Source organism: Esox lucius, chromosome 6 (assembly GCF_011004845.1).
Source record: "Esox lucius isolate fEsoLuc1 chromosome 6, fEsoLuc1.pri, whole genome shotgun sequence".
Taxonomy (NCBI): domain Eukaryota; kingdom Metazoa; phylum Chordata; class Actinopteri; order Esociformes; family Esocidae; genus Esox; species Esox lucius.
In genome coordinates this window covers 9,111,923-9,126,851 of record NC_047574.1, presented here as the reverse complement: position 1 = coordinate 9,126,851, position 14,929 = coordinate 9,111,923, and the positions used below count along the sequence as shown (strand labels likewise).

Below are 14,929 nucleotides of genomic sequence, written 5' to 3'. Positions count from 1 at the left end.
CTCACTAGCTAGAAGTGGGCGATTATTTTTATATTTAACAATTTCTATGGCTATACAGTGTTACATTCTGAAGACAAATCTATATATTTCCACATAAATTAAACCAGCAATGTCCCCTTTGACTGTTATTTCTATTATATTACGTTAACTGATTTCAAAATATAAGTAATGCATCACTTTTCCTACCAACCTATCCATACCTTTTTGTATTATTCAACACATTATGAAAAATGTGAGATACTAATTCAGCACGTTTTCTCTCGTTACAACCTGCTGTGGGAATGTTTGCGCACAAATTTTGTGCGATATTTACATGTTAATGCATATTTTAATGAATGTTTGTCTACTATTGGGCCTCAGACTTGTTTTTGTCTGTACATGAGGTGAAAACAATATTACTGCAAAGCAATAACAACTTTAAAGGTATATATCAAAAGCATTATATGTTCTGTTTTCTTGGTGATAATTCAGAGACACTATCATGAAACAGGAAGCTGCAATGGTAGAGGTCTGTTCATGTCCCCTGCCTCGAAATAGACTCTGTGTAGCACAAAAAAATATTGAACTGATCCGGGTGTGCCCGGTGTTAATGGAATTATGCTCGTGCCACACTGAGCTGAAATTAGGTCTGAGCATTGCTGTCTCCACTTCCTGTTTGCTATCTCTAGGACACATTCTCTTCTTGCACTCCCCTCGGCCGGGGAGACGTGGCTCTCAAAACGCCCGTTCCTCTGCAGCCCCTGGATTGCTTTGAAGAGGGTGCCACAGAAGCGGGGCTCGCTGGTGGGGGAGGTTAATGAAACGGTGGAGAGGATGTTGTTAGCGTTCTGATTCAGCGTATGAATCCACTGGACCCTCCTGTCTCCTTCCTGTCTCATTTTCCTTTGTGTCGTTGGGGAGGGGGGGGTGGGCTGTGGACGTGGCATCTCAGTGCCAGCGCTGCAGAACTGACAGAGTGTCAGGAGGGGAGGGACGTGTCTTCAAATCAGGTGTGGGGAGTGACAGTCAGCATGCGGGATTGTTATAACAATGAAGCAGACAAATGGCAGCGTTTCCTCCGCGGCGCCGCTCTCCAGCTCTCCGCTGTGTTCGTGATGTTGCGTGATTAGCATCAACTCCCAATTAAATGAATAATTAACCGTGCTCACATTGTGTTCTCTGGGATAAGACAAATGAGTTGAATGTGACACAGGATTCGGTTTCCTGTCTACTCATTGATTGACAAATCACACCTGAGTACTCTGAATTCACCCACGCAATTCTAATATGCTCAACGCCCCCCTTCTCCTCCAGCGTTTGGTCAAAATGAGTGCCACGACCCCGGCGTCCCTGTCAATGGCCAGCGGTTTGGGGAGCACTTCCTGTTGGGGAGCTCGGTGCTGTTCACGTGTGACGAAGGATTCATCAAAACCCACGGGTCTGAGGCCATTACCTGCATCATTCAGGATGGCAACGTCGTGTGGAACGCAGCAGTTCCTCGCTGTGAAGGTACTGTATAATACTGAACAAAAACCCCTGTTTAATCCCATAAGTACCCAATTGAGTCTGCCAGTGTCTTCACGACTCCCTCGGGTTAGAGCTGGGGGGGGGCGTGTCATGCGGGATTCTACAATGTAGTTTTTTTTTGTACAGCCTCTAAAAGGGTGCTAATTCCGCAGTAACGAGCACAGTAAGTTCTCCTTCGGCTGTCCATGCGGGTAAACTCTGCGGGCTTTTGCTGCAAGCTGTTGCGTATAGACTTAACGTTTTTCTATTTGAACCTTTACACCAAGATAATATGTTTCTCCAGCTCCTTGTGGGGGACATTTGACTGCTCCAACTGGCGTTTTGCTTTCCCCTGGTTGGCCGGGATATTATAAAGACTCTTTAAACTGTGAATGGGTCGTTGAAGCCAGCAAAGATCACGCCATCAAGATATCCTTTGACAGGTCTGTAATTTAGATTCTAATTCATCTTACTATTGATTTGGCTATTTCAGTTTCACCCAAGCATTTTCCTGATTGAAATAATCTGCCATGATAGGCTACATCAAATTGCCTAGATGGTATACTAGTCTCTAATACATATATTTTCCTTATTTGTGTCTGTTCCAATGTAGATTCCAGACTGAGGTTAATTATGACACACTGGAGATTCGGGATGGCCCCTCCAACTCCTCTCCTTTAATTGGGGAATATCATGGCACTCAGGCACCCCATTTCCTCATTAGCACCAGTAATTACATGTACCTTCTATTTACCACGGACAACAGTCGCTCTAGTGTTGGCTTCCAGATCCGCTACGAAAGTGAGTTCAAAATGTTTTACTGCAGTTTTTAATGCTACTATTGAAGACTGATGACATTGTTTTTTGCAATCAAACATTTTGCTTATTGGCTAATACTTGTTTTTAAGTATCACTTTCACTTGTGTACTGCTTATCTCCATACTGGCTTAGCTCATGTGGTGGGTGTTGTCAAATAGCAATAAGCATTAAGCTTCGTAACCTATCGCCTATTGAATAGTGTTTCAAAATGACCACTTTTGGGCTCCCGGGTGGTCGAGCAGTTTAAGATACCCTTTAGTAGTGCCAAGCTGTCTACTACAGTTTCAGTTTCTACCTTGTAGCAGCTTCCTCAGATGTGGGGCTCAGGCGCCCGCAAATGCTAAATGAGGTCTTCGGTCGAGTGAACTTGTCCTCATACATGCTAACCCGACTGCCCTTTGGTTGTATGTGCAGCGTGGGAAAACTCCTAATGTCTAAAAGTGGATGCGTATGATGAAAACATTCCAATTCACAGCTTTTAACATTCCCCAGACCATTTAGGCTTGTTACAATGAGATAGTTGTAATTACAATTGGATATCATGAAATTGGGGAGAATGTGTATGTATGTATATATATGTATATATATATATATATATATATATATGTATATGTATATATATGTATATATATATATATATATATATATATGTATGTGTATATATATATGTATGTGTATATATATATGTATGTGTATATATATATATATATGTATGTGTATATATATGTATGTGTATATGTGTATATATATGTATGTATGTATGTATGTGTATATATATGTATGTGTATATATATGTATGTATGTGTGTATGTGTATATATATGTATGTATGTATGTATGTATGTGTATATGTATGTATGTATATGTGTGTATATATATGTATATATATATATATGTATATATGTGTGTGTGTGTGTGTGTGTGTGTGTGTGTGTATATATATATATATATATATATATATATATATATATATATATATATATATATATATATATATATATATATATATATATACAGTATATAATGCAATTCCTTCCTCTGTGAATTGTAGAGTATGTGATGAAATGTGAAGACCTGTTATACAAAGAAGAATTTAGGAAATAATAATATTCAGCTATTTGTATTCCGTGGTATATCTGTTCAATAATTAATGCCCTAAATGTTTCCTATAATTACCACTCTGTAATTAACTTAGTACAATATTGCGGTCAATAAGGGACACATGACTACCAATAAAAATGGTTGGAATTAGATTTTAAAAACTATTGTGTTTTATGAACTTATTTGACGTATGCATTTGGCATAATAAAATATACATTTTAGGAGAATATTTGCCATGAGGACAATCCTCCACCAAGAGATGGAACAAGAGGAAAACGGAGATAGAACTCATTGCGGCCACCCCTTATGATTTATACAGTAAAGAGTGAATCTGACACCATCCACTATTCAATTTAAAGCTTCAAGTTGGAACGAAATACCTCTTTCTATTCCCACAGGCATAATGATGGAAACAGATTCCTGCTTAGATCCTGGGATCCCAGTCAATGGAAAGCGGCATGGGAACAACTTTGCCATTGGGTCCAGGGTGACGTTCAGCTGTGATCAAGGCTACACACTGAGTGATGAGGAACCCATCGTGTGCGAGAGGACCCATCAGTGGAACCATGCGCTGCCTAGCTGTGACGGTAGTGCACCCCCATTTAGCCCCCCCCTGCCCTTCCCTTCTGTCCTTTTTGCCGGTCCAGTCAGTTGCAGTGACATGCATGGCAGCACCTGCCCCGCCGTCACCTCCTCCCCTCACATTCCCCATCGCGGTCACACAGAGATGGGAGACAGCGTGCTGTTAATGACGCCCTCCCGGGCCTGTCTGGGGGGGAAAGGGTAACCCTCTTCGGGTCCCCTTGGGGGGGCTGAGTTCATTCATTCTTAATGAGAGGAGAGGTGACTGGAATTTGAACCCTTGGATTTGGGTGGTAGAGACAACAAATTAAGACTCGGCGGAGAGGTTGGAGATTGTGCAAGACCTTATTTGAACGGTTTTGCTCATTGGTCTCCAACTTCTTAGGGTAAAAAAAGCGGGTGCCACATTTTTCTTTACTCAAGTAAGAGGAGTCAAGCCTTTGGACATAAGGTTTTCCACGCGTAATATTGTCCTCCAGACGACTTCCTTATCAGCTGTATTTTCTATTCTAGCCAAATCTGATTCAGACAGTGTTCTCTTCTGAACTTGACCTTCACGAACGACAGTAGTGGCATTTCCACATCCTATTCAGATATGTACAATGTTTGCTGCCGTTGTATCTGCCTCTCTGTCCTTCTTACCCACTCTATCACTTCAGACATTTACAATAGACAGGTCTGCCTCAAATACAAGATGAAGCTGCTATCTGATTCAAACATTTGATTAATCACCCATTCATTATATATATATATATATATATATATATATATATATATGTGTGTGTTTTATATTAGAAGGAGAATTTTGCGCTATTCTTTTTCCGAAAACGGTGTGAAATAATCAATCACAGAACAACCACAGAACATAACGTTGATCATTCATCATTGGTTTATTCTCGTAGTGGCCCCCATTCCGAGCTTCGGGATTGCATCCTTCACTTCCTGTAGAAATTGTCCACAGGTCCACACCGAGAGCTGGGTGGTGCCTCCATGGTGGCAGCATGTCTTAAGACCTTAGAGAAGCGGGTACAGCTCTGTGATTATCCGAACTGTGACAATGACCATACTGTGGCTATTGATTGTTCAGACCCACACATTGTCTAATGGGTGTCTTTTCATAAACACACAGGGCCGTATTTGTAGGCCCTCTTAGTGATAACTACACTGGAAGTCATTTGTAACAATCCCTCGCATTGGGATGAAGGTACAGTACACCTGGTTTTTCTCATCTATTACAACATATGTATCTCCCCCTCTCTTTACCAATGGGATGAATCAGACCTTGTACATATGTAGATGCATGCTGGGAAACCATGCAATTATGAGATTTTTATTTGTCTCACACTCAAAAGAACCATTCTCACTGATTAACTTTCAGTGGGAGCCTTGGGCGTGTATGATAACATGCGCGACATGAGCCCCATTTAATCACCAGCATCTCCATAGCCTACGGAATTGGGTATAATTGCGAGGGCCAACTCCATACATTCGTTCATGGGAACCTGTGCTATCTTGGGAATGCCTGTTTCATTTTTCAGCTATTTTCACAGCATTTAACAGATCCTCACACCAATTAAAAACGCTGAGCGACGAAACCTCACAGGCTAGAGGTTCTGGACCTCTGTTTGTTTGTTCCCATACCTGCCTCACCAACATGGCAAGCACAATTAACATACATGATACTTACACAGAAGCCAATGTAAATTAGCATATTTCCTTTAAGGGCATTCGTTTGACTTATTTTTGCTTTTATATTCATCTCGTAAGGCAGGGATAAGTTGTTGTGTAGACAACTCTGCCTGACAATCTCCATTGATGGAGTCTTTCCTGTCATAATTCTGCCTTGGATATTTAGTTCCCTTTTGATCTTTCTAGACAGACTCACTATCAGCAAACAGTAACCCATTTCTTCGTCTTCCTGAGCCCAGTTGGGTAACATGTGTCTATGTCTGTGTTTCACACTGTCATCAGGCTTGTCTTTGCAAATAACATGGAGGAGAGACTTGAAGTTTAGTTTGAACATTTACAAAGTGCAAAAGAGATTATCTACCACTGAGGGATATTGTTTGCAGGCTCTGACCTAGATTCTGGTATCAAACCCACCCGGACCCTTTTTTTAATATTGCAATTTCTTTTAGCAATTTGCGGCGCTATTGGCATGCTAATCAAAAAATCTAATGATACAAGCTCATTATCATTTGCATCTTAATTGATATAAATGCTGTTCTAATTTATTTCTCAAAAACTCTCAATTGTTATGCAAGAAATGGCATTCATTTATCATTTATAATGGAAATGTTCAGTTCTCTATGTTCTTTAAGTATGGGAGGTCTAACAATAATTCCTTTGTGACGTGTATCATTCTGTTCCCCCTAGCCTTGTGTGGTGGTTACATCTTTGGTAAAAAGGGAACAATTCTCTCCCCTGGATTTCCTGATTTCTATCCAAACTCGTTGAACTGCACCTGGACGATAGAGGTGTCTCATGGCAAAGGTAAGAATTATGAACAGCTCTCCATCGTAAGAACACACCAACAATTTTCCACGGAAACTAAGTGAGTTGCTGTGACTCCAGTAGGCTTACGGCGCCCTATTTCAATGATGCGCCTCTATATCCTCATCAACATTAATCCACAGCCCTCCATCCGAGCAGGTGTGACATCGAGACAGGGTTTCTGATGTGTGACTCAGTGAGGCCTAATCTTATCTGAAACTCCCCAGGAGTGCAGCTGCTCTTCCACACGTTCCACCTGGAGGACTCCCATGACTACCTGCTCATCACAGAGGACGGCAGCTTCACAGAACCCGTGGCCAGGGTCACTGGCTCCGTCCTGCCCCCCTCCGTCAAAGCCGGCCTATTTGGAAACTTCAGCGCCCAGCTCCGCTTCGTCTCTGACTTCTCCATGTCCTATGAAGGATTCAACTTGTCCTTCTCAGGTGGGTGGACGTTTTCTCGTCAGGTTGTGAGTATGAATTTTAAGGAGATGATAAAGCTGTTCGTAGTCTACTGGATATGCGTAGAAGAATGTTCACTCAAAATAGATATGACACTGCCCATGCTGTCATCTACACCGTAATGAGAGAGATACAAATATGCAATATGTATCCACATCTTTGAAAACCCCTTATAAGGCATAAACCATTTAGATGATTGAATAGAATACATTTGTGAAATTGGTACACATCCAAGTATGCTGTTGAATTTTAATATATATATTTTCTTTATGTACTTTTAGACATCTTTTTTTGTTAACTAAATATGAAAATACTCAGTATATATTCTCGGCACACATGGATGTATTCAGTGACATGATTCAAATATACTGGAAAGTGTCCGCTAGGTGTAACGTCAGGACAGGTTGCTGTAGCTTGGAAAGTAGCTAAAGGGGATTCATATAAATAAAGTAAAAAAGACTGAAGACACAGCAAGGGTTTGAATGAGAGGAGTCCCTTGTTTGTCATTAGTGGCCACACCTCACACAGTGGGCACAGTCATCGATGCTCTTGTGTTACTGAAATAAGTCACTCTTTTTTCAGCTGTTATAAAATATAATCTTATAGTGTTGGGCTTTCAAAAGGCAATTCAATTAAATTGAAATGGACCGTCATTTCGGTACGCCAAGAAAAGAGTCATGAGTGCATGATTCAGGAGTGTGTTCCTCTGTTCCTTTTTTTTTTTTTTTTGCACTGCACAAAAAATATGGTAATTCATTTCGGAACAACCCAGGATATAATGCCATGCCATCTTGTAACTGTACAGTACATCAATTATAGTGATCATTAACGAATGACTTCAGTTTTATGAAATGGAAATGTGAAGTGGTCATTTAGACTTACTGGGGCTTGCTTATACTGTAGGACTTTAATACCGGATCATCTTTCAAACTAAACTGAGTCCTGTTAATTTACTGTAGACATTTTTCTTTCAGATGTTGAGTGTTTAGGGCACCTTCTTGTCATGTGTGCTGTACAGAGCCTTTGTCATAGCACTGTTACGCGCCACCCAGCCCCTGTGTTTGAATTTAGCTATCAGTGTCCAAATCCGTTTGTATGATTGTAAGAATGTAATAAAAGTTTTCACCTGCAACATAACAGAAAGCCCCTGATGCGGTCGATGTAATTTATTTAGAAATCTTCAATGTGTTCTTATTATGAACTATCCTGAGCCTCTTTCAGCCCTCGAAATGGTCAGTCTGACTGTTTGAATGTTAGGAAACAAACCAGAAAGTATTTACGTACACAGCCCTGATTGGGAACTAGGATGGTCGGGAGCCCCTCCTCTTACCCACATGGTCCGTTAGAATCAGATTGCATTGTGACGTCAGGAGGTGGGCCTGAACTTCCATCCCAGACCAGGCACTGAACAGGGTTTATTTCAGACCCCTCTTACACAAAAATCATGATTCTCATCATTTCAGTGTTATTTTTGAAGTTGTAATTTAAAATAAACCAACAATGTGTTTTACTGTACTGCCACTGTTACACACATACACACGTGTGACGACATGAACAAATAGTATAAACACTCACACCTTCAATACGCCACAAAAACATGGAGAAATTGTGAAAGCCAAATGAAGCTGTGACAAAGCTAGGATTTTCACCCACGTGTTCAAATATGAGACAGTTCACAACAGTGGTGTTTAGTAAACTGGACCGGTTGGCATTACAGTACCAGAGGAAATACAATAGGTACAGCATAGTTATCCAACAGATAATAATATTGTTCACATCACCCATGCATGCAGTTAGAATGGTCGATTGGTCCTAATGGTGCGTAAAGCATTTAAATCAGTCTGAAACTCCATCTTGTTATATGAAATCATCCTCAGTTAAAGGAAGCAGGAGATAACCAAAGACTTATCTAAAAAAGGTAAAGAAATAAAAAGCTTCTACGCAAAAACTTGTAAAAGTGGAACAGTCAAGCGAAAGTGTGATTCTGAAAATAGTGTCAAGCTGCTTGCTTTTAAACTTGGAATTTCATTGGCGGTACGATGTTGATTTGACTTATGTATTATGTACATGCAAACAACCTATTACCCATCTATTCCAATAGTGTAGGTTCAAAAAAAGCATTGTTCTTATTCAAAAGTGTCCCTCGCTGCATTTTTACTTTACAAACAGCACTGATATCGGTTCATTTTTGGAAGTTATTCGAGCATGTTAGCATGTTCAAAAATCACATAAAATGAATTATTAAGAAGGTACTTCGAGGCACAAAGTAAACATATTAAACATGCCACAGAGAGTCTGTTCACCAGTTTAATGTCCTATCTGAATGACAGCACCGAATGCAGGGCAGTGTGCACTTAAATACTGATAAGATACTAATACAATTGTCATTAAATCAATTAATATATTTAATATTTTCGTAATTTGGAGAATTCTAGGTATGTGTAAATACATATTTTTATTCTATAGCTTAGTTTACAGTTTCATATGGATTGTCGACAAATTAAGCCTTATGTAGATCAGGGTTCCCCAACCCTGTTCCTAGAGATATACTGTCCTGTAGGTTTTCTCTCCAACTCTAATTCAGCACACCTGATTCTTATAATTAGTTGGATGAAAAGCTTAATCAGGTTAGTCACAAGTGGGGTTGTAGAGATCTTGCTGGACAGTAGATCTCCAGGAACAGGGTTGGGCTGCCCTGATGAAGAGCATAATAATAATCTGCTAAATCTAGTAAAGATGAAGCAATCGTGGATACAGTACATTTAGAAATAGTATATATAAATAGTAGATCACTGTCGAGTACAGATTAAGATTTTAATATTTTCATTGTTTTTGTTTTTGTTTTGAAAATAAGTTGGAATAGGAGTTGGAAGCATTAAATATATTACATTATTCATTTAACCATCATTTAACCACATGGGTCAATTGAGAAGCTGGATTAAGGCATTCAATTCAAAGACAAGACAATACAGAGAACTAGACAAATGAAGTAATGAACACTATGTTCAAGGAATAGTCAAATAAACAAGACAGTAAATACTGCAGGACACATACAGATATGTTTTGGGGATCCAGCTGGTGCAATTATCTGAAAGCACTGTGTTTGGTTTATTTTTGAATAAGCGAATGAGGTGTGACGAAAGTGTCAAACGTACTTTCTTTTTTTACGATTCGTTCCAGTCATTGGCGACAGCAAACAAAAATGAGTGTCAACAAAAGGAAATATAGGCTTTAGAAGTTGTTTAGGAGTTCATTATAATGTGACTTGGCCATTTAAAAAAAAAAAAAATTTTTAACTGATTATATGCACTCTTAATTTAAAAGACGTACCGATAACATGGAAGTGTCATTAGCATAACTGAGCCATGCAGTATTTAATGAACGTGTTGGTGTCTTCACAGAGTACAGCTTAGAGCCTTGTGAAGACCCAGGCGTTCCAGCATACAGCCGACGAGTTGGGTTCCAGTTTGGGGTGGGGGACTCGCTCATTTTTTCCTGCTTCCCGGGTTATCGTTTGGAGGGGGACCACAAAATCACTTGCCTAGGGGGGGGCCGGAGGGTCTGGAGTGGAGCCCTGCCAAGGTGTGTGGGTAGGTGGACACATGCTTTCATTACATTTATAAAAACTGTGAATTCCTGGTGAAAAACCACTGCATTGTACTTTTTTTTATATCATAAAAATGTTAAATAGATAACCTTAAATGGAAACATGTTATTATCAATTAAGCAGTACATTTTATATGAGCAAACATGAAACCACAGATGGACACAGCTACGCTCCTGTCATTTATCTTGACAGATGATTTGGCTGTTTTTATGTTATCCCCCACAAAGAACCGTGTGTTTTCCCACAAAAAGTTCAGTGAAGAAAAGTCCCCCCACGAGGACCCGAACTGGATCTCAGGCTGACAACAAAGCTCAAGGTCTACAGTCAACATCTGTTTCTATACCTGAGGCACACCATCTGAATATTAACTACAAGGACAACCGGTTCCAGCATGGCCCTGAGCCCTGTGACCATCACACACTTAATGCAGAGAGCTGTTTACCGCTTAATATTCCTCTCAAGTTTCCGTTGTGGCGACTCATCAACATGCCAATGGCTTATATTCCAATGGGGCAACACCTGATTTCCCTGTCAGTGGTTAACAGGGCAGCGACTGCTGATGTTTTCAAGGATTAACTTGCAGAGTGCTTTTGCTAAACTATTCTCTTTGCCCCTCTTTGTGATGGGCAGATGAACTCTACAGTACATTCTTCTCTCTCTCTCTCTTTCTCTGTTTGTCTGTGTACAGAGAGGGTATATCCATTTGAATTCATTCTCTTTTTGGACAGCGTTCCTTTCATTACAAATTTCAGTTTGATTGCACATGGAAGAAGTAATCGGAGAAGGACGTAATGCCAAAATTTTCAGGAGAAAATATTGTGAAAAGCATACCCAATTTGCATGCCATGCCATGCAGGGCCATCAGACATCCACGTTCTAATTACTGGAAAATATGACATATTGAGTTTGAAATCATTAAGACCAAATTTACATCATGTTTGGTTTGTGTTGAGACAGCTTGCTTGAGACTGCTTTTAATTATGGGAGCATACAGTAGGTCATTCATAAAATGTACCTATCACTTTAGAGACCAGGAAGTTTTTACTGAAATTGATACTCCCATTCAAGTCAGCATTCTGATGTGTGGACCCCAAAACCTTCTTGGTTTGAACGTTTGGATATTAATGTTATTCCCATTCTGGTACAGGCAGATATGAAACAGCCAGTTTCCCAAATGTAATATTTTACCATATATGAAGAGTATGAGCTAGTATAGTGGTTGCAAAGTACTTTGAGCAGGAAAACTGGCTCGTGCTTTAAAGCAGTGGGTTTCAAGAACAGGCCTCCTGATCAAGGACTGCTGGTTTCATTTCTAACCCTCTAATCACTGATTGATATAGACCTGGCACACCAGGTGAATGCACTTAACTACCAGGCAGAGCCAAAGAACAACCATAAGGTAATCATGGAAGGCGTGTGACGGATACGAAATGTCTTAATATCGTATTATCTCGTTCTCTCCCCCGTATCTGTCTGTCTGTCGGCCTCTCTCTGTCTCTCTCTGTCTTTCTATGTCTCTCTATGTCTCTCTATGTGTCTGCCTAGCTGAATGTGGAGCTACTAGTGTTGGGAGTGAGGGGGTTCTCCTGTCACCCAATTACCCGTCCAATTATGACAATAACCACGAGTGCATTTACCGCATTGAGACTGAGCCCGGGAAGGGCGTCCGGGTCACGGCCACTAACTTCCAGCTCCACGAGGGAGATTACCTGAAGGTGAGTCTGGCACACGCTCACGCACGCACGGCCGTACACTGCGCCCGGAAATTTGGTGCGTTGATGTCACACATCAGTGCCACCCCGCGCATAATCCTCCCTCTGTGAGGTGAGCAAACGGTTAATAAAGGGCTCCGTGTGGGAGTTTCTGAATGTGCCCTGGTGTAACCTGTAGGAGACCAGAGCTTGTGGTGGCGGCTCAGTCAGGCCATGAGCTATTAATGCCTTCATTAAAACGACATGACTCCAGAGCTGGGGGCATATAGAGCACCGTGAGGGAAAAGGCCCTGTTAACAATCCCGGAAGATCACTAATTGCGCAGCCATGTTATCGAAAACGATGGAGGATATGTGTTCTGCTTTGAGTGTAACATACAAGGCATCTGAAGTGTCTGTACACGTGGCCTGTACCGTGAAACATTTTCTTCATGTTTTATCGTACCTTCTTCTTGCAAGATCACCCAACACAACTCATTGTTGTTGTAGCCCTAGACAAGCTTACCCGATTCAAGTCAACGATAATTATCAAGGCCTGAGTTGAATCTGCTGCTCTTGTCTGGGGCAACAATAAAAATAAAATGCATGAAAAAGTCTGTTTAAAACAAAGAATGTCTGTTGTTAATGGAACTTTCAACTGTCTGCAAGTGTTAAGGTTTCATGCTGGAATCCTATTGCATTTGTTGACGTTGCTTAGTATTATTCATCCATTCAAGCCATGGAAAATTAAAGTGCAAATTCCCGTGAGATGGTAGGGCAGAGAAAGGTGAAGATTGGCAGGATTGTAAATGGCATTGGTCTGCATTGGTCTACATCATCCTATGCAATGACATACCATGTGGTCTCATAGTGGCGCTATAACTAGGACATAACTGGGACATTTTCAAAAGCTCACACCCTTTACCCCATGTGATGTAGTGTTTTGGCGCTTTGTTCCGTCTCCTCAGAGGGAACAAATTCATACTCAGGACCCTTGACGTCTGTGGTTTGGATTGAAAATACTGTATATTTCATTTTCTTTTCACTGATTATTTGCAATGTTTCGGAAAGTGGGCTAAGGAGTTGAGAAGGAGCTAATTACGGGGACATGTCTAATTTGCCTTGATGGTGGTACTATGCTGCTGAAACCTTTAAACGCTGCTTGCGGCTTTAATTTGCCATTGTGTTTCCCTTTATTATAAGGATTATGCAGTGAGTGAAGCATTCCCAACAATGTTGGATTCATTTATTGTTTCAGTTTCTTCCATTTTCATTGAGTTGTTTTGGAATGTAAATTGATTTGTCTTGAAACTACCACAGCATAGTAAATGCTCAGTCAAACCCATGGAAAATGTCACACTCTAAAGACAACCTTTACATATTGTCTATTCATTTTGGTCTTGCTTCACGTGACCCAGCCAACTATTCTGCTCAAGGTTTAATCTAACCTGCAATAAAAAAGTGGAAAACTGACACTGATTCATGACATTCTGTATTTCTGTGTAGTGCGCTGTAACTCTCAATATGTCATTTTTTTTTAAAACCCTTCTGGTTTTCCCACTTAGACTTGATTCCCTTTTTGTCTTGACTATCATCCTCTGGAAGGCCCACTTTTAATTGTCTTTCCTTTGTGTGTATTTATGTTCAGTCAAGTCCAAAATTAGCTTCACTATTACATTTTGTTTTGTATAAATACAAATGCTGAGCTGTACAGTATGCACATAAAATTGGAATAATCTGTTATTTTGGCATAATACAATTGTTTAGAGAGAGAGATTTTTTTGTGTATTACAAAATCTAAAAATAACAGGGGTCAAAATTATTACCGTCTCTGTTTTGAACACTTTAGCACCCTCCCTGGAGCCTTTTTCCAGACTCTTTTATGAGATTGTAGAAAACATTGTGAGGGTTGTTAAGAGCATTAGTCCTTGCCAAATTCCAGTCAAGGACTGTTTTTAGGTCCTTGATTTTCTTTTGTCTGTACTTGTTTACTGTCTTTTTCAATTCAAACCCAACATGTTTTGAGTGGGTTTCTTATCTGAACGCTGAGGTAGATTTTTGAGATTAGTTCAAAAAGAGATTTTGGATGTATATGTGTGCTTGGAGTTATTGTCCTGCTGGAAGATCTACTAGCAGCCACGATTCAACCTCCTGGCAGAGGCAACCAGATCGTTGGCTTAAATGTCAGGGCCCTTGGCAAGGTTGATGATGCCAATGACTGTAACACCGGTAAAATGGCACCATAACATCTACTACCATAATTTACAGTAGGCTGCATAAGCCTCCGTTTTCTACGCTAAACCCATCACTAAGTGTGTGTGGCCAAAGAGCTTTATTTTATGTAATCTGATCATAGACACGGTTCCAATCCAAGTGCAAATCCTTTTTGGCAAAGTCCAGGTGGGGTTATGGTCAGTTGGCATTAAAACGGCTTTTTGATTGTGCATAGTTTCGACACACCAATTTAGACACTTAACAAAACCATTATGTCTGTTTTTGTTTTGCATGCAATATACAGTAGCTTAGTATTCGTGTTATTTATATTATACCGTCTTATCAAGGGTGTCAGTGATGTTTCTCCTGATTATACAATCTGACCATCTGCCATTGGATCTGTTCCTGATGGACTGAAAATTAACTACTCTATCAAACTAAGCATGCTGCCACTCAATGGCACAGCCAGAGCCTAAAT

At 40.3% G+C, this 14,929-nt stretch overlaps 1 protein-coding gene across 3 annotated transcripts in view; it reads left to right on the top strand.

The window, feature by feature from the left end:
• Nucleotides 1-14,929, top strand: part of LOC105021402 (CUB and sushi domain-containing protein 1) — a 398,226-nt gene that overhangs the window by 292,610 nt on the left and 90,687 nt on the right. For all 3 annotated transcript variants that reach the window (XM_020047620.2, XM_020047618.2, XM_020047621.2), the window contains exons 15-22: nucleotides 1,294-1,488; nucleotides 1,790-1,928; nucleotides 2,099-2,286; nucleotides 3,803-3,991; nucleotides 6,363-6,479; nucleotides 6,707-6,922; nucleotides 10,342-10,530; nucleotides 12,093-12,262. In XM_020047620.2, the coding sequence (XP_019903179.2) occupies nucleotides 1,294-1,488; nucleotides 1,790-1,928; nucleotides 2,099-2,286; nucleotides 3,803-3,991; nucleotides 6,363-6,479; nucleotides 6,707-6,922; nucleotides 10,342-10,530; nucleotides 12,093-12,262 (1,403 nt within the window). The remainder of the gene's footprint in view (nucleotides 1-1,293; nucleotides 1,489-1,789; nucleotides 1,929-2,098; nucleotides 2,287-3,802; nucleotides 3,992-6,362; nucleotides 6,480-6,706; nucleotides 6,923-10,341; nucleotides 10,531-12,092; nucleotides 12,263-14,929) is intronic.